This window comes from Petromyzon marinus, chromosome 46, assembly GCF_048934315.1.
Source record: "Petromyzon marinus isolate PM22_M1 ecotype Great Lakes invasive population chromosome 46, UKy_Petmar_22M1.pri1.0, whole genome shotgun sequence".
Taxonomy (NCBI): domain Eukaryota; kingdom Metazoa; phylum Chordata; class Hyperoartia; order Petromyzontiformes; family Petromyzontidae; genus Petromyzon; species Petromyzon marinus.
Window position 1 is genome coordinate 11,141,119 of NC_133712.1, and position 19,816 is coordinate 11,160,934.

General features: G+C 46.7%; 1 protein-coding gene across 11 annotated transcripts in view; it reads left to right on the top strand.

Annotated features, from left to right (window-relative positions):
* The window catches only part of LOC116952379 (membrane-associated guanylate kinase, WW and PDZ domain-containing protein 1-like), a 317,826-nt gene that overhangs the window by 253,540 nt on the left and 44,470 nt on the right, over nt 1-19,816 (top strand). For all 11 annotated transcript variants that reach the window (XM_032971681.2, XM_032971679.2, XM_032971680.2 and 8 more), the window contains 6 exons: nt 1,435-1,964; nt 4,512-4,728; nt 6,711-6,739; nt 9,258-9,465; nt 15,161-15,252; nt 19,136-19,328. In XM_032971681.2, the coding sequence (XP_032827572.2) occupies nt 1,435-1,964; nt 4,512-4,728; nt 6,711-6,739; nt 9,258-9,465; nt 15,161-15,252; nt 19,136-19,328 (1,269 nt within the window). The remainder of the gene's footprint in view (nt 1-1,434; nt 1,965-4,511; nt 4,729-6,710; nt 6,740-9,257; nt 9,466-15,160; nt 15,253-19,135; nt 19,329-19,816) is intronic.

Genomic DNA, 19,816 nt, shown 5'->3' on the forward strand with positions numbered 1-19,816 from the left:
TTAATTAAAATATGCTACCCTAGAAGTTCCCTGGAGATGGAAGGGGTGGGGAGTGGAGTGAATTAACCATTCATTAATGGGATCACCACTTTACACTTATGAGACCATGGACACGCAGTCGTAATCAGAAGCAGAATCTTTATTTAGACTGGATGGAATCCGATGAGCTATGAAGCTCTTTTCACAGATGTCCAGATGTCGAGTCGTCGTAAACCACAACGGCACACAATTTTTGCTGGACTCTCCGACACCGCAGGGGCTCTGTCTTATACTGGACATCTCTGAAAAAGAGCTTAATAGCTCATCAGATTCCTCCAGTATAAATACACTTCTGATTATGATTTTTCGGCAGAGATTACCTCTCCTGGCACCAGAGCGCTTCCCACGCAAACAGCTTCATCAGTCTACGTTGTTCTCCTCCTCTGAGCCCTCACTTTCCGTGGACCAAGCCCTGAATGACCAAGGCTGTATTTCTTTCAACGAGTTAAAACACACACACACACACATTGCTTTCAATAAGCATAACTTAAACGTAAATTAGTTAATACTGCAAACTTGTAATAAACTTGCAGCGGCGGTGATTAATTATGAAAACTTTTTTTTTTTATTGTTGATGAGCATACCCCCTCCTATCACACTCGTTTCTCTCCTCCTGCCTTTCCACCAAACTGGAGGAGCATGGGAATAAACCAAAACAATTTTTAACTAAACTATTTTTTTTTTACCAGGTAAGGCCCACTGAACTATACAGCTCTTTTTCAGGAGCGAAATGGCCATCACAAATGATAGCCCGACGAAGTGGCTTCGCATCATGCAGACATTATATCGAAGCCAAATACTCTAAACGCGTGATGTTGATTCTCAATGTGGAGGAAAAAAAACTGAGGACCCGGGGAAAAATCCACGCGACCACAGGGAGAACACGCAAACTCCAAATATACAGCAGGCGTCAGGATTGGGATGGAACCCACGACCTCCTGTATACCAGGCGATATAGTTAACATCTTACCACCATGGGAATGATTTAAAAGCTGGGGCATCAAGTAGCCTTGGGTGCCCACGTAGAGTATCCAAGGTGGTCCAGGAAGAAAATTAATTGAAGGGACACTGCAGATATCCTCCGATTAGCACGGTTGGCTATGTACGGCGCGAAAGAAGTTCAGCATACATGCAAATGGATGTCCGTCTTTGTCTCAAAGTTTGTAGGCAACTGCCTTTAACAGCTTTTACACTACCTTCCGGTCTGCAGTGTTTTAAGGGAAGTTGGGTTGAGGAGGACGCGTGTGGTGGCGGTGGCGGTGTTCGTGGCGATGGTGGTGGTGGTGAAGGTCATCTCGGCGCGATTTCCGCAGGATCCTCCTGCATCGTCCCAGTGCCCCTCTCGATGAGCCACGTGCATGTGTGTGCGCGCGCCATCTGCCCCTGTCGCCGCAGGCGACGTGATCGTCTCGGTGAACAGCACCTGCGTGCTGGGCTACACACATGCGGAGGTGGTGAAGATCTTCCAGGCCATCCCCATCGGCCAGCAGGTCGGCCTGCAGCTGTGCCGCGGCTACCCGCTGCCCTTTGACCCCGACGACCCCTCGACGACCCTCGTCACGTCGGTGGCCATCTGCGACAAGGAGCCCGTCGTGCTGGAGGGGAAGGGCACCGGCAGCGTCGTCTGCGGCGGCGGCGGCGGCGGCGGCGGCGGCGGCCTCGGCCTCACCGACGGCGCCAACAACGGCAACCACCACGCGTCGCAGACGTCCACGTCGGGAGTGAGCTCGCAGGACAGCACGCGCGACAACTGCTCGCTCACGCTGGGGCCACTGGACGGGATGCTGGGCCAGTCGGCGGCCTCCTTGGGGGCGGTTCCCGGTGCCCAGGGGCAGCTCCAAGGGCCGCTGCTGCACTCGGACAATGTGTCGCTGGCGTCCTCCATCGCCACACAGCCCGAGCTCATGACCGTGCACATAGTGAAGGTACGAGGGCGGCAGAGTGAATGGGAATCGGCGAAATTGCTTGATTTTAACTGCTCGAGGGATCCGAACGTTGCAGCAACAACGCAATGCCACAAGTACGATAGGAGTGCAAAGTGTAGGGAAGGTAAGCAAGTCACTAAAAATTATAATTATAAGCTCAACACCCACTGAGCTGTGAGGTTGTTTTTTTCAGAAGCGGACCTGGCTTAGAATGTAGACATTCATAGCAGCCAAATGATCTCAATCACCTAAACGCACGTTTTCTAAATGCGGAGTGAAAAGCTGAAGGACCCAGAGGAAAAAGAATCCACACGGCCGCAGGGAGAGAGACACGCAAACTCCAAAATGTACAGGCGTCGGGGTCACGATCGAACCCACGGCCTACATAACCAGGCGAGGTAACACCGCCACCACAGCAGCATGATGCGTCTGCGCGCGGCGGTTCGGATGCCTGGTATGCGTACGCGGGGACGCTGCCTGCCCGTGATCGCGTGAAGGTTCGAGCACAGGGCTTGCAGGGGTACGCCGGTTTCGGTCCGATCTCCCGGCGTCGCCGGATTAAACGGCGGTGCAACTTTCTCATGTGCCCCTCCGCCTTTGCCCATCCAGTGGGCTTACGCCACAATCGATAGGCAGATTGCATGCGGCGGGGTAAAGTGTGGGTACTCCTACCTCTTCCAGGGTGTCTGGCTAGCGTGGAAGAATGGGCAAAATGTCATCCAGAGGCGCTCCCTAGGGTTCCTGCGAGTGTCGACCCAGCGGTGGGGCGTGAGTAAGAAATTGCAGGGCCGCGCCTTTATCTTCATCCATGCACATGAAACGATACAACATTCAAGCAATTAATTGTATCCTTTTGACATTGCACTGCTGGATGAAGGCCTCCCCATGCCATGTCAGTCACGGGGTTTGTTTGACCATACATCATTGCGGTGGTCTTCATCAATACACCATCGAAACACCACAGGTCGTCACAAAAAAGTAGGCAGTATGAAGTGCAAAAAAGTAACTCAATAAATATTTGACTTTACTTTCAGTATGGAATTTTTCGTGGGATATAGTTGAAAAGCACTTGCGTTATTATAATCACCAAGCAAATATATATAATTCATTCCCATTAAGAACCACAGAGGAAGGAATAATTTTTCAATATAAGACAGGTTAAACGTCTCTAAAGTCTAAATATGTAAACAGAGTGATGGTTTGTCGAGTAGCTCCGACACTTAAACACATCCTGCACTGGTAAAACACGACGGTTTGTAATGCCCTGCTAAGTTCCACATTCCTGCTATTCGCGTTTATTTAGCTCTTATTATGTGGTACAATAATAATATATATAAGGGAAAATAAGATTGAAACAATAATGGGCTAGGTAGGTATACAGCAGTGCAATCTAAATTACTCTGACCCCCTATAAACCAAGACAGGGAAGGCAATAAGCGGGGAGCTAAAGGCAGGCATGTCCTCAATGTGTGGCCATTTTGAACCCTAAATTATGAATGCTATTATTGCTATTGAGCTGCCAAGAACACAGCAGACGGCAACAGTGGAGGGCCTTGATCTCTTGTTATTGCTGGTCACAGAGGAACAATCGATAACTATTTCACATGGCGGGGCGGGGGGGGGGGTTGCTAATTCTAAATAAATAAGATTAGCGCACACGCTGCTGCTGTACTAAAGAGAGATGAGTGTACGGCTCAGGTTCCAAACCGCGTTATTAAAATAAATTAATGTGCTCTGAAAACCAGGATTCGACACCACCTGCTTTGCAGTAATCTACCCGTCACCTGAATCATGCCGGGTTGGCAGATGTGCTCTGTAATGATAAAGCCAGCTTAATGGCTCAACTTTACAAGTCTCGCTTGACGGTCTTTGTCCTTTTGAACAAACGGGTGTGCGATTCTCAAACAACCTCTCTGGCACTGACATTTGTGATCTGTTGCCCAATGTCACGGATTTATTCTTGAGCAAAACCGAAGGATTTTGATTTAAAGCTTTCGTGACTGCAGTAATTCATATTCTTAGTTCTTTCGGTAAAGTCACGTTGAAGGAAAAACAACAAAATAATATATATAACAATAAAAAAATTATCACGACGTTTCGACACCTGAAGACGACCGTTTGTGTTATGGTCGAAACGTCGTGAGAATTTTTTTTTATTGTTTTATATATATTTTATTATTTTGTTGTTTCCCTTCAACGTGACTTTACCGAAAGAACTAAGCATATGAATACAAAACCGAAGGGTTGTTTTTTTTTTTACTCTTTTCTAAGGATGAAAGCATTAAACCGTTAGCTCTGTCCGTCAGTCGGTGGTGGGAGGAGGAATGACAACTCTCATAGAATCGATCCAAGAGGAGCTCAGCTTAATTGCAAAATTGTCTCGCCATTGGGGACTCTTGCTGCATCAATGCGCTCCTTCCTGCGCGCCCGCCGTGAGCACTATCGCCATCGTTAGAAGCCGATTCAGTGCCTCGCGAGGACGGTAACCATGCAAGCGCACGGTTTTTCTTCCCAGTTGACCTCCGAGCGCGGTTTTGCCACACGCAGGGCCTGCTGGGCTTTGGCTTCACCATCACGGACACGCCGGCGGGCCAGCGCGTCAAGCAGATCCTGGATGGCCCTCGCTGCCGAGGCCTCCGGGAGGGGGACATCATCGCCGAGATCAACAAGCAGAACGTGCGGCCGCTGTCGCACACGCACGTCGTGGAGCTGCTCAAGGAGTGCCCCACGGGCAGCGAGACCATCGTCACGATCCACCGCGAGGGTGGGCGGGGGGGGGGGGGGGGGGGGAACATTTTAAAACCTAGCGGGGGGACGATGTTAGCCGCCCCTTCAGAGATGGGGACTACAGTGAGGGAAAAAAAAGTATTTGATCCCCTGCTGATTTTGTACGTTTGCCCATTGACGAAGAAATGATCAGTCTATCATTTTAATGGTAGGTTTATTTGAACAGTGAGAGACAGAATAACAACAACAAAATCCAGAAAAACGCATGTCAAAAGTGTTATGAATTGATTTGCATTTTAATGAGGGAAATAAGTATTTGACCCCTCTGCAAAACATGACTTAGTACTTGGTGGCAAAGCCCTTGTTGGCAATCACAGAGGTCAGACGTTTCTTGTAGTTGCCCACCAGGTTTGCACACATCTCAGGAGGGATTTTGTCCCACTCCTCTTTGCAGATCTTCTCCAAGTCATTAAGGTTTCGAGACTGATGTTTGGCAACTCGAACCTTCAGCTCCCTCCACAGATTTTCTATGGGATTAAGGTCTGGAGACTGGCTAGGCCACTCCAGGACCTTAATGAGCTTCTTCTTGAGCCACTCCTTTGTTGCCTTGGCCGTGTGTTTTGGATCATTGTCATGCTGGAATACCCATCCAAGACCCATTTTCAATGCCCTGGCTGAGGGAAGGAGGTTCTCACCCAAGATTTGACGGTCCATCGCCCCGTCCATCGTCCCTTTGATGCGGTGAAGTTGTCCTGTTCCCTTAGCAGAAAAACACCCCCAAAGCATAATGTTTCCACCTCCATGTTTGACGGTGGGGATGGTGTTCTTGGGGTCATAGGCAGCATTCCTCCTCCTCCAAACATGGCGAGTTGAGTTGATGCCAAAGAGCTCCATTTTGGTCTCATCTGACCACAACACTTTCACCCAGTTGTCCTCTGAATCATTCAGATGTTCATTGGCAAACTTCAGACGGGCTTGTATATGTGCTTTCTTGAGCAGGGGGACCTTGCGGGCCTGCAGAATTTCAGCCCTTCACGGCGTAGTGTGTTGCCAATTGTTTTCTTGGTGACTATAGTCCCAGCTGCCTTGATATCATTGACAAGATCCTCCCGTGTAGTTCTGGGCTGATTCCTCACCGTTCTCATAATCATTGCAACTCCACGAGGTGAGATCTTGCATGGAGTCCCAGGCTGAGGGAGATTGACAGTTCTTTTGTGTTTCTTCCATTTGCGAATAATCGCACCAACTGTTGTCACCTTCTCACCAAGCTGCTTGGCAATGGTCTTGTAGCCCATTCCAGCCTTATGTAGGTCTACAATCTTGTCCCTGACATCCTTGGAGAGCTCTTTGGTCTTGGCCATGGTGGAGAGTTTGGAATCTGATTGATTGATTGCTTCTGTGGCCAGGTGCCTTTTATACAGGTAACAAGCTGATATTAGGAGCACTCCCTTTAAGAGTGTGCTCCTAATTTCATCTCGTTACCTGTATAAAAGACACCTGGGAGCCAGAAATCGTTCTAATTGAGAGGAGGTCAAGTACTTATTTCCCTCATGAAAATGCAAATCAATGTATAAAATTTTTGAAAAGCGTTTTTCTGTTTTTTTTGTTGTTTTTCTGTCTCTCACTGTTCAAATAAACCTACCATTAAAATTCTAGAATGATCATTTCTTTGTCAGTGGGCAAACGTACAAAATCAGCAGGGGATCAAATGCTTTTTTTCCCTCACTGTATCTGCTGCTTGCTTGCTTGCTGCTGCTGCTGCTGCTGGCGCTTACTGCCACTTGTTGCTGCTGTCGCGTGCCACTGCTGCTGCTTGCTGCTGCTGTTGCTTGCCGCGTGGAGCTTGAGTCGGGGATCGAACCCAAGCTCCTTTTTGCCGTGAGGCTCAAGTGTTGTTTCCACTGCGTTGCAAACCCTGCCGCCCGAATAATAAAAGTTAAAAGTTACGCTGCGTTAAATCTCTTAATATAACATTAAAGTGATTAATTTTAATTGCCTTGTACTATTCTTTTTCAACAGGATACTACTCTCCGAGAACATCTAATCAGGTATGGTTTTTTTGTTAAATGTTTATAAGGGGTTGGAATGAAATGTTTTGTTATTCTGATTAAACCCATTCTACTACTGCCTCCAGACTCTTAATTACAAATTAACTAATGGGGCACTGAAAGCTAATTGAAATACAATTATTATAATAACTGGCGGGAGTTTGTTCCAATTATTCTGTGTATAAAATATGCTCACCATGATTGCAGGTTGTTATCTTAGCATCCCAATTATATTGCAGGTTAAATGTATTGTTCTATCTTTATCAGTATCCACATTTTATATTCGTGTCGAATGGTTTGGTGTCTTTTCAATTCGTATCAAGAGGATATATTGGTCTGTCTCTCCTGGCCAAGTTATTAATTCCATTGCTCATGTTATGAATGTCAATTATTTTATGATCTTCAGTTGGCGTTCTTTATTTATACAGGTGCTAGACCATTGAGACATATGATTGAACTAAAGTATAAAACTATAACTATTTTTTATTTTACCAGGTAAGGCCTACTGAGCTATGTAAGCTCATTTTTAGAAGTGACCTGGCAACAAATGATAGCTCACGTGAACACTTCTAGCTGCCAAATACTCTAAAACGCATGTTGATTCTAAATGTGGAGGGAAAAAACGCAGAAAACTCCACGCGAACATGGGGAGAACATGCAAACCTCAAATATACAGGCATCAGGGTGGCAATCGAACCTATGACTTCCTGTATACTAGGTGAGGTAGTTAACATCTGTCTCCCACACCTTACCAGGATTTTTCTTCACCGAACAAAAACATTTTCCAAACAAATCCGGCAATCGGGTAGAGCATTTCATAAAAGTCTCATACCCTGCACAAGAATACCACGGTAAACATTTTCCAGCACTTTTTTCAACGAGGTCAAAGGTTAAAGTTCGTCCAGGGTCTCTTGGATCAAAATGAGCTCTCACTTCATCGAACGAGCATGACCCAAGTAATGTCTGCGACCAATGACTCGGTCACGTAACCGACAAATTACGATTCTGAGAATGTAGACGATTATTATTGATCCGATTGATTAAAATGATTGATTCCACTGATCATTAGGCTGGCTGCTTGACTGATTAATGCACCTAATTATTGAGAGGCTGATAAATCAGTTGAGTGAGCGCTGTGACGATGACATTTAGACAGCTGAATGACCCAGAAGAGCAGGGCAGCCCCTGTCACTAAGCCAGTTTGTTTAGGGCGGGGTGGAGGCGGGGAGATTCCAACAGCTTCCTAGTAATTGCTACGGCAAATTACCCAAGTGTGCCATTGCTTTAGAGTGGGTTGTTAATAGCTGTGCAAACTCCTTTTCTTAACTATACATCCGACGGCTGGCACCGCGATAGAGCCATTCTCAAGCAACGAGAATGGCTCTAAGTTCAAATCCCGGTCATGGGTCAACTCTGCGGGGTTATAAATTAACTGCCTCTGTGGGGAAGTGGATATTTTGCGCGGAGATTGCTTCTCGTCATCGGAAAGTGGAAATTGCACTCCTTTTTTTCGGACTCACTAATGAAACTGAGCACTGCTTTTTGGCCATAGGGTCATGGAGTACTCTTGGACTTATTCATCTTTTACTTGACTACTTTTGCCCAAACGTCTGCCTTGCAAAAGACGTAGGCAAATCTCTCCGTGACTAAATCGTGGAACAGGTGTGTGGAATCTACGCCTGTCCAAGGCTTGCTTCTATGGTCGACTCTGCCTTACCTGGTGCCGTGTGTGAGCATCAGCACCAGAGAGAACAAAGCAGCTGGCTCATTTCCGGCCATACCAACCCCTTCCATCCGCGGCTGGCCTACTCATTGCTCAATAGGTTCCTGTGCACACAGATTCAACAGGCAACCTTTGTGTGTGTGTGTGGGGGGGTCTATGGGGAGCGGAGACGTAGTGGTTAGCGGGACGCATGACAAACCCGGCATCCAGAAGGTAATTCACCGGCCATGGCTGACATCAATTGCGAGCGACATCACCTAACCAGTGCTGCGCCCTCCCCTACGCCGACCCAACCATAAAACGCGCGATGTGTAAACGTCAAAACACGTGGAAACGAAAGCCCGACCACACACCCTGCACATCGCCGTGGCGTGCCGGCATTGACAGGCACGCGCCCCAAAAGGTGCGTTCCGGTTATAGGGGGGAGCTCTCTTTGATTTCTTTCTGTTTGTGCTCGTGTGCTGCCGTGTGTGGGGAGCGGTGGTGTAGCGGTTAGCGCTACGCCGCACCACGAACCCGGCCACCCGGGTTCGTTACCCGCTCACGGCCAACACCGGTGACGATTACTTGAACCGGTCCCCTAGGTCGACTCGGCCTCAAATGAGTACCCGGCGCGGTGTGTAAACGTCGCCACTCGGGAGACAAAGGGGGCCGGGCGTGGTTGCCGGCCTTCATAGGTGCTACTCGGGAACAGCGCTTGCCCCCGACAGTCTGTCGAGGCTACGCGGGGGTGGGGGGTGAAATCTTTGTGTCTTTGCTGCTGCTGTGTTGTGTGTGTGTGTGTCTGTAACACAGGTGCCGGAGAGGCAAAAGAACCCGTCGTGTCCCCAGTACGGCCTGCCCCCACTGAGGATAGCGCCGCCCACTGTCCCGCCCATGGCCCCACCCCTCGGCCTCGTGAAGCCCCCCGCCTCGCCCTCGCATTCGGACGGGCAGGAGCGCCGGGGGGCCCTGGACCCGCAGCACTACGAGGAGGCGGCGGCGGTGACCTACGACTTCCGATGTGAGTGGCCCGCGCGGTGGCGCGGCAACGGGCGCCCGTCACCTCCGACTACGTGATGGCACAGGCGGTGCTTAAGGAACAAAAAATGTTTTAACGCTTCTGAGAATTTGAAACGATACCACAAGAAATGTGCTGCTGCCTCCGGGCTCTGTAGACCACCTTGGCACGCGTTGACAACGGTGGCGAAACAAGTGGGAGAGACTCTTTGACTTTTTGAAGCTATTAACATACAATTTGTTTTGATTTAAAGCTTTCGTGACTGCAGTAATTCATATTCTTAGTTTTTTCGGTAAAGTCACGTTGAAGGGAAACAACAAAATAATAAAATATATATAAAACAATAAAAAATTCTCACGACGTTTCGACCATAACTCAAACGGTCGAAACGTCGTGAATTTTTTTTATTGTTTTATATATATTTTATTATTTTGTTGTTTCCCTTCAACGTGACTTTACCGAAAAAACTAAGAATATACAATTTGTTATCATGTCACAGTGCATTATCCGTTCTTTTTCCATTAGAAACGATAGTCCCATTTAAGTGGTAAAACAATGTTGAAGCACCCTGTAATTTAGCATCGAAAAACTAAACGCGTTCATGAACGACACTGCCTTGCAACAACAAAAACGATGCGTAATGAGGCTGGCGGTTCAGAATGGAACGGCGTCTGAGGTCTCCCCCCCCCCCTCCACTTGGAGGTGGAGGCACAAAATTGGCTCGTGTGCATGGAACTGCGGAGGATGGTGGTGGTGGCATGGGGAGGCCTCTGTCCCACGGGTGGACTGACCATGCTGATGATGATGATGACGACGATGATGATTTTTCAGGCAATGGCCCTTGTCTTGAGCCAGAAGAGAGAGCGTAGAGAGATCTGAGATCAATGGGACGTTTTAAGTAACATTCATTTTCAATTTTTAGGCATTTTCTCTCATTGGCCAGTGAGCGTCAAACAAACACTCTAAGAGTCATGGATTTGAACATATGCAAAGAAAACTATCAAACACACAAAACAACAGATTACACGCAAGCACACGTAAACCCACAATAAGTCTGTCCCATTGATGATGAACTATGAGCGTGTTTATCTTGACACCATATCACCCGTTACACGTGCCTGTTTGAATGTCTATTTTCCTTTTGATGTCTCTACACTTATTTTACACGGGCTCAGAGGCAGCGCTTCTCAATTTCAATTGCTTTAACCTTACCAAGGGTCTCTCTATGCTCCTTGGCCTATCTGTAATCGAACGTAAGTTGTTGCTCTTTTACGCGTTGTGCAAACCTCATCTTTTGGATGACAAAGGGAAAATCCACGCTAGTGGTGCGGCAGAAGGAATGAGATTGAGAAAGGCGCGGGCGTAAAATAATCGCTTCTGTGCCGTGAGCTCTATTTCGTGAGCACTGCTATTATTGTGTCACAGATGTTGTGATGTCTTGCCACCTAGACTGTGTGTCAGTGTGGAGTGCTAGGTGGACAAAAGCTATAGGCAAGTAGACCATGATCACCCGACACATTCACCGAGATTCATTTTTTTTGCTTGTGCTAAATGGAGATTGCAATAAAAATCACGAAAGCAACCCCCCCCCCCCGCTGCTTTATGCATGCAGAGAGTTATGACTACCATCCGTTCTTTCGTGTTACAATGCCACTGTTAATCCGTAGCCTGTGATAATTAAAGGGAATTAAACATTAGTCGGCCATCTTTATGGTTAAATGGAATGAATGAGGGCTTATGCAAATGTGGAAGCTTTAGCTATGCGTATGGTTTTTTTTTATATTCCCCTTCAGTGCATTGTCTCTTTCGCAGTGTGAGATTCCATCTTTCACTTAAATAAAATAAAAACCAGACCCAATTATATCTGAATTATAATGTGATTCGAAAAATGTCTTGCTTGTGCGAATATTTTCATAGGAAATGTACATTTTAAAAAATAACGATTTACTTATCACGCTAAAAGAAAAAAACCTACATAGCTCAACTAGTGTTAGACATCTCCCCGGGGAAGAGCAGCTGCTGTTTTAGGTGTTTTGGTCGCCTGTGTGGCCATGAAATGGCCTTCATCTCTCTCCGGCTTCTATGCATGCGAGAAACGCTTTAGTGAAGTGTCACGTTATGTGGAGTTTTTAATGGCTTCGGTCCAACCTTTTTTTTTTGCTCGAGAGGGGGCCATGAGTTCACTGTTCAAAAAGGACACTCTAGAACGAAACAATACAAGGCCTCGGTTGAAATCTCCAGACGGCTCCGTTCCAGGCGCGCTCGCATAGCAAGGCGGGGAGAGGGTGGTGGTGTTTGGGGTTTGCGAAGCAAAAATGTCTAAAATACGAAAACGAAAAATTACCGCAGTGGTTTCAGGAAATGCCAACGCAATCTTACCTTAATGCCCGCAAGTTTGCCAAATCTAATCGCTTCCAGAGTAATGAAATGTGATGTTACTTTAAAAGGGAGCCGCAAGGTAGTTTATGTTTTGGCATGAGACCGTGTGAAAGGCACGGACGAGTCTGCACCCTCTCGCTTTCGTTAACGAGCTTTCGCCAATGCCGTTTTTTTATTGCTGCAAAACTTTTGGCAATTATTGGAAATCCATTTCTTAAAATATCATAACTTAGGCAAGAAAACGATGTGAAATTTAAAATATATATATTCTTTCCCTCTATTCACTTTTTTAATGTGGTAATCAAACTCAAATCATAGATAAGTATGTTTTCACATTGACAGTTGCTCAGATCTACTTGCAACGGTTATACGTATGTATGTCAATCATATGATACTATGAACGTGTGCATAGACATCTCTTAAGATAACTTGTCAAACGGTCTTTTCAATACCGACAGCTGCATCAGACTGTGTTAAGGTGGTTATACGACATTTTAAAATACGGTGTAATTTTTTAAAGTCCTGGTATAGATGTGACACTGAAACGTATGTTCATCGAAACCCTTAAGAAATTGGAAAACCTGCCTTAAACAGTCACACGTGTGATATGGCTTCATCGCGGCAGATCACAAACATGGCATGTGATATTTATTATTTATTGACCGTTTTATGTTTGATCTATTTTTAGCAATAATTCCACTCGCTTTCGCACATAGCACAACAAAAAAGGCCTTGGATCAAACCCGTTCTCTGTGAGCAGCATTTAATAGATTGATAATAAATAAATAAAAAGTTACATCTGTACCTTAATGTCTACAATACACACAATTGCAATGTAACTGGCGTGGCACATTGCCCTGGCTTGAGTTTAGTACAAGACCCTCAGTGATGCTGCTGCTCCCTCGTATGCAAAATAATCTCCTTTTGCCCAATGCGTTTCACCACGAGTACTTCGGTTTTCCGAGTCCGGCCTGTTGTGCGTGCCGAAGCCACGTCTCTGTGCGACGATGGGTGACACCGGGCCTTTTCTCGCATGGGCACCCCAGGCTAAATGCACATTTCGTGGGAATGCTCATTCCCAGCTCATTCAATATTTGCCTCCGTGGCTTAGTTTTGTCACGCACGTGCAGTATTTCTTACGTGTTTGCCTCATCCGTCCAATTTTCGTACACCCTCCGTAAAATTCATTTGACAAGCTCGACCGGATTCTCTGGATTATGAGATGCTCCAGAAAGTAAGAAGAGGTGCCCAAAACTTGTGGCCCGGTGTCAATAAAGCTATGCAAATGTGGTCACAACAAGACAAGCATCCCCCCATATAGCCTTGCCCTGAACCGTTGGAGAAAGTTCCGTTAGCAGATGTTACGCACCTCCAATTAGCACGGTTGGCCACGTACGGTGCGAGAGAATTTCAACATACTTGCGTGCAAACATAGCGAGCGCCTGAAAAAAGGCTGCGGAATTCACTTTCACTGGACGTTCACTCTGCGGCCTCCCCCCTCGCTCCATTCAAATCGCGCCTTAAGACGCAATTTATTCTTCAGGGCTTTTTCCACATAACTTAAATCCTTTTGTGTTTGAATCTGATTGGTGTGAGCCTGCGGAGTGTTGTGCGTGTTTTGTACCGCGCCTTGCGATCTCCAGACGAGAGGCCATTTAGAAGTGTAAATTATTATTATTACTACTCAGCAGTGGCCAATCAGACCCAGATGGATATCTTTAGCAACTGCGGGGAGATTTCTTTTGTGCATACTCATTTGGCGTCCAGCAGGTGAAACCTTTATCTCTCAAATGTCCCTTTGCTGAATAAATTGTCGTACTGCCCCCCCTAAACAGGCGAGATGTCGAGGCACGCCGCATTGTAAGGAGCGCGCATCGTGGTGGGCATGTGTTGAATTAATGTGTGTGGATCGTGTCGTCTCGGTGGGGTGCGTTCGAGGGGCCATCAACGCATTGCTGCTAAGCCGGGAACGTTCAAACAAAGCCGTGTTTTGCATTTAGGGCCCGAGTAAATGACTGTCGACAGACGCAGTAGTTATTCGTGAGTTGATTGCAAACGTGGTATAATAACCCTTTTCGTTGATTCACTGTCGGATGAAGGCCCTCCTCACGCCGTGTCTCCCTGCCTGTTGTGGTTGTTGTTGTTGTTCGACCATACTTCACCAAAGCAAGACTGGTTTAAATACCACCATTGACCATGGCCGGGGATTGAACTGGTGTCGCTGGGTTCATGTTGCAATGCGCTCACCACTTTGCCATCGCTCAACCGTTTAAAATGAAAAAAAATGTTAACCCATGAATTCTCAATAATAGATTTTGCTTAACTATAAAATACACGTGGCTCAGTGAAATCTCCTTTTAATAATTCTCCGTCTTTACAGATTGTGCACACAACGCGTTACAATCTACCGGTGAAGTATGGTCAATTTACCACTGTAACTTCCATGGCGTGAGAATGGGTTCTTCATCCAGAAGTGAATTGTAAAAAAAAAAATCTGATCTGTCATAATTGAAATTATATAATTTTAATAACCATCTACGATTGGATAAATATTTTTTGAAAACCTGAACTCATCTGCTTTTTGCTATTTTTTTTTCTTTACAAATGTGAACATATGACACCAACGTGCCAGAGTTAATGTCTAATGACGCAAAGTATAAAGCCACGGTCAAGTCGAAGAGGCTTCCATGTGCAAATTAGCACCCTGTCAGTACCCACCTTCTACTGTTGGTGATGAGCCAATTGCGGAAATGTCACGTCCCCACAAAGTGTTAAACTCGTTTTATAATCCCCCGGAGGGAACAATGGGCCGAGTCATCCCCCGACTCGGAGTTTAACTTGCGTTCTGTCATATCCCGTAACACAGCGTAAATGACGCGAATAGAAATGTATAATTTGCACGAAATATTAGTACGATTGATTCTATTTATTTTCCCCAAACTGCTGGTGGCTAAGCGGTAGAATGTGCCGCTCACATTCGGAAGGCTGCCCCCGATTCAAATCTCGGTTGGGGTTCGGCTCAGCCCATCATCCCTTCAGGGTTGATAGTCCCACTTTGTGGGGCGGTTGACGGCTGTTGTCCTATGGATGGGCTCGCCCTCGCTATAGGAATGTGGAATTTCCACGGCTGGCTCAGAGCTGTGAACGGGAGGCGAGCACCGCCTTGATGCTCGCTTCGACTTTTGAGTCATCACCGCGGAATACGACGGTAAACAACAACAACAAAAAAGAAATGATTGCAATTGACGGCGCGAAGCGGGGTTTTGAGGTCGCGGGCAAACTCATCTCATCCAGCTCCGCAAATGTTCTTCCCGCTCAGCTCCCGAGTACGAAGAGATGGACGTCCTGCTGCAGAGGCAGGAGTCTGGCTTTGGATTCCGCATCCTCGGTGGTGACGACCCAGGAGAGCCGGTGCGTAGCCTCTGTGCCCAGGCATTGTGAACCCACGCATGTAATAATAATTATTATTATGCCAATAAAAGTGTTTGTTAACCCCACCGGATGCCTGGGAAATAAGAGCGGAAATGACACGTCTTTTTTTTTTCTACAGGGTAGGGTTGTACCCTTCAACTGAAAATCAGTGCATGGTTTAGTCAAGATCACAATTCAATCAGTTTTCGTAATTAATAGCTGTGCATCGATTCAATGATCAATTTATTTGGTTAACGCTGAGGTGAATCTAGCAGCCTCTAGCAGCTGGAAGGGAGTCGCATCATGAACTTACCATGTATTACATAAGCCAATCGGAAAATATAACTTTTCACACAGTTTGAACGCACATATCACAAACCTAAAAATTGATGCAACATTGCATCTTGTTGTTTTAATAGGAATGTAATTTTCATACAAATGCAATTTCGTACCTGCTATCAGCCCGCACATCCATAGGACGTCCCCCCCCCCTTCCCTCCCTCCGATTTAATTCAGCATATTCCATCTCCAAGGAATGAAACAACAAATTTTGTGACAACACCATCCTCTAAGTGGAGCGTATACAGTTGTGCCACCCAACTGTGGTTTAAGCCTATTGAAGTAAATTCAAGAGTAATTATCTGACGTTACCTTCTGCTCACCGTGAAAAATCCGGCTTTTTGTCCCCATCCTTCACGTGATTCCAATCTTCTTCTTAGTACGGCCGATGTTGATGTCGAGCAACAAAGATTGTTTTACGTTGTGGTCATGAAGCTCTAGAGAATTGCGTCAGGAGCAGAGGAGTGGTGCTGCGACATGTCTCCTTCCTGTCGAGTATGCGTTGTACGTTCCGCACACCGCAGAGTTTTATTTTCTGTTTGTGTTTTCGTGTGCGCGTTGCACTTCTTTCACACCGTACAAAGCCAACTGTGCTAATCGGAGCTGCCGGGGAAAGACAACAAGCTCAACACAAAAAAAAGCAGTTGTGAAGAAATGAGTATTAAATTTAGGTTGAAAAGTGCGTAGCTTCCAGTGGCCTCCTGATATCGGAAGGAAGAGCGTTCCAGACGGCCGCGGAAGCCACGTCTGAAAGCGCGCGATGCGGTCACCATCTTTTTTCGATGGTTAGCCAAAAGCCGCTTCTGCTGCTGCGTGGATGGCCCGAGTTTGCATGATTGCTTGACAGGATCAATCAACTTTACTTATACTTCACTTATATAGCACAATTCGTGCAAACAATACGATACAACGTGCTTTACAGGACTCAATGAAGCGACTGGTACAATGGAAACAACATGAAGAATGATACATTTAAAAAAAATGAAATAAAATTATTATAAAATGCATAATAAACACACAAAAGCAATGAAAACATACTATGAAAAAGCTTAAGGTATCCGAATCTGCCATGAATCCAATAATAATATCACACAACTGGAATGCAAGCGAGTGTAATAATCATTGTCACACCGCGGTGTAGAATTCATGCACGGCCAACCACCCGGGCAGCTCTTGTTTATAAAGTTTTTGTCGTTATTGTTGTTGTTGTGGCTTAACCCAGATCTACATTGTTGTTGTTGTTGTGGCCGTGGCTTAACCCAGATCTACATTGTTGTTGTTGTTGTTGTCGCCATGGTCCGACCCAGATCTACATTGTTGTTGTCGCCATCGTCCGACCCAGATCTACATTGTTGTTGTTGTTGTTGTGGCCCAACCCAGATCTACATTGTTGTTGTTGTTGTCGCCATGGTCCGACCCAGATCTACATTGTTGTTGTTGTTGTGGCCCAACCCAGATCTACATTGTTGTTGTTGTTGTTGTCGCCATGGTCCGACCCAGATCTACATTGTTGTTGTCACCGTGGCCCGACCCAGATCTACATTGTTGTTGTTGTTGTTGTCACCGTGGCCCGACCCAGATCTACATTGTTGTTGTTGTTTGTCGCCATGGTCCGACCCAGATCTACATTGTTGTTGTCACCGTGGCCCGACCCAGATCTACATTGTTGTTGTTGTTGTCACCGTGGCCCGACCCAGATCTACATTGTTGTTGTTGTTGTTGTCACCGTGACCCGACCTAGATCTACATTGTTGTTGTTGTTGTCACCATGACCCGACCCAGATCTACATTGTTGTTGTTGTCACCGTGGCCCGACCCAGATCTACATTGTTGTTGTTGTTGTTGTCACCGTGGCCCGACCCAGATCTACATTGTTGTTGTTGTTGTCGCCATGGTCTGACCCAGATCTACATTGTTGTTGTCACCGTGGCCCGACCCAGATCTGCATTGTTGTTGTTGTTGTCACCATGACCCGACCCAGATCTACATTGTTGTTGTTGTTGTGGCCCAACCCAGATCTACATTGTTGTTGTTGTTGTCACCATGACCCGACCCAGATCTACATTGTTGTTGTTGTCACCATGACCCGACCCAGATCTACATTGTTGTTGTTGTTGTCGCCATGGTCTGACCCAGATCTACATTGTTGTTGTCACCGTGGCCCGACCCAGATCTACATTGTTGTTGTTGTTGTCACCATGACCCGACCCAGATCTACATTGTTGTTGTTGTTGTGGCCCAACCCAGATCTACATTGTTGTTGTTGTTGTTGTTGTGGCCCAACCCAGATCTACATTGTTGTTGTTGTTGTCACCATGACCCGACCTAGATCTACATTGTTGTTGTTGTTGTCACCATGACCCGACCTAGATCTACATTGTTGTTGTTGTTGTCACCATGACCCGACCCAGATCTACATTGTTGTTGTTGTTGTTGTTGTCACCGTGGCCCGACCCAGATCTACATTGTTGTTGTTGTTGTTGTTGTCACCGTGACCCGACCTAGATCTACATTGTTGTTGTTGTTGTCACCATGACCCGACCTAGATCTACATTGTTGTTGTTGTTGTCACCATGACCCGACCCAGATCTACATTGTTGTTGTTGTTGTCACCATGACCCGACCCAGATCTACATTGTTGTTGTTGTCACCGTGACCCGACCCAGATCTACATTGTTGTTGTTGTTGTTGTTGTCACCATGACCCGACCCAGATCTACATTGTTGTTGTTGTTGTTGTCACCATGACCCGACCCAGATCTACATTGTTGTTGTTGTTGTCACCATGACCCGACCCAGATCTACATTGTTGTTGTTGTTGTTGTCACCATGACCCGACCCAGATCTACATTGTTGTTGTCACCGTGACCCGACCCAGATCTACATTGTTGTTGTCACCGTGACCCGACCCAGATCTACATTGTTGTTGTTGTGGCCCAACCCAGATCTACATTGTTGTTGTTGTTGTCACCGTGGCCCGACCCAGATCTACATTGTTGTTGTTGTCACCATGACCCGACCCAGATCTACATTGTTGTTGTTGTCACCATGACCCGACCCAGATCTACATTGTTGTTGTTGTCACCATGACCCGACCCAGATCTACATTGTTGTTGTTGTCACCATGACCCGACCCAGATCTACATTGTTGTTGTTGTCACCATGACCCGACCCAGATCTACATTGTTGTTGTTGTCACCATGACCCGACCCAGATCTACATTGTTGTTGTTGTCACCATGACCCGACCCAGATCTACATTGTTGTTGTTGTCACCATGACCCGACCCAGATCTACATTGTTGTTGTTGTTGTCACCATGACCCGACCCAGATCTACATTGTTGTTGTTGTCACCATGACCCGACCCAGATCTACATTGTTGTTGTTGTCACCGTGGCCCGACCCAGATCTACATTGTTGTTGTTGTTGTTGTTGTCACCGTGACCCGACCCAGATCTACATTGTTGTTGTTGTTGTTGTTGTTGTCACCGTGACCCAACCCAGATCTACATTGTTGTTGTTGTTGTCACCGTGGCCCGACCCAGATCTACATTGGCGCCATCGTGCCGCTGGGGGCGGCCGACACGGACGGGAGACTCCGCCCGGGGGACGAGCTGGTGTCCGTGGACGGAACCATCGTGGCGGGGAAGTCGCACCGGCACGTCATCGCTCTGATGCAGCACGCCGCCCGCAACGGGCATGTGCAGCTCATGGTCCGCCGGCCCGTCATCCCCACGAGTAAGCGGGCAGGTGGCGCGGTCCGGGCCAAATCGGGCCATTTAAACATTCTTTTTAATAGTTTTTTTTTTACAATTTTTTTTTATTTAACCAGGTAAGGCTCACTGAGCTACGCAGCTCTTACCCAGAATCGACCTGGCCGCAAATGGTAGCTCAACAAAGTGGCTTACCATGTGGAAATTTATAGCAGCCAAATATTCTTCAACGGCTACACGTGCAACAAGGGTTCCTGCACACTTTTCGTGTTTAGTTGTTTTGTCCTTGCCCCCTGCACCTCCGATTATCACAGTTGGCTACGTACAAAGTTCAATATACGTACACACATTTTTTGGGGTAGGTGACGCTCATTCACGAGGTTGTGAAACACAAATCAAGGGGGGGGGGTTGACTCGGCCCGGTGAGAGCAAGGTTTCCACTCTGCGTCAAGTCAAGAGTGACCATCCTATAGAGAGGAATTTGGAATTTCTGCCATTTCTTTAGCAGTTCAA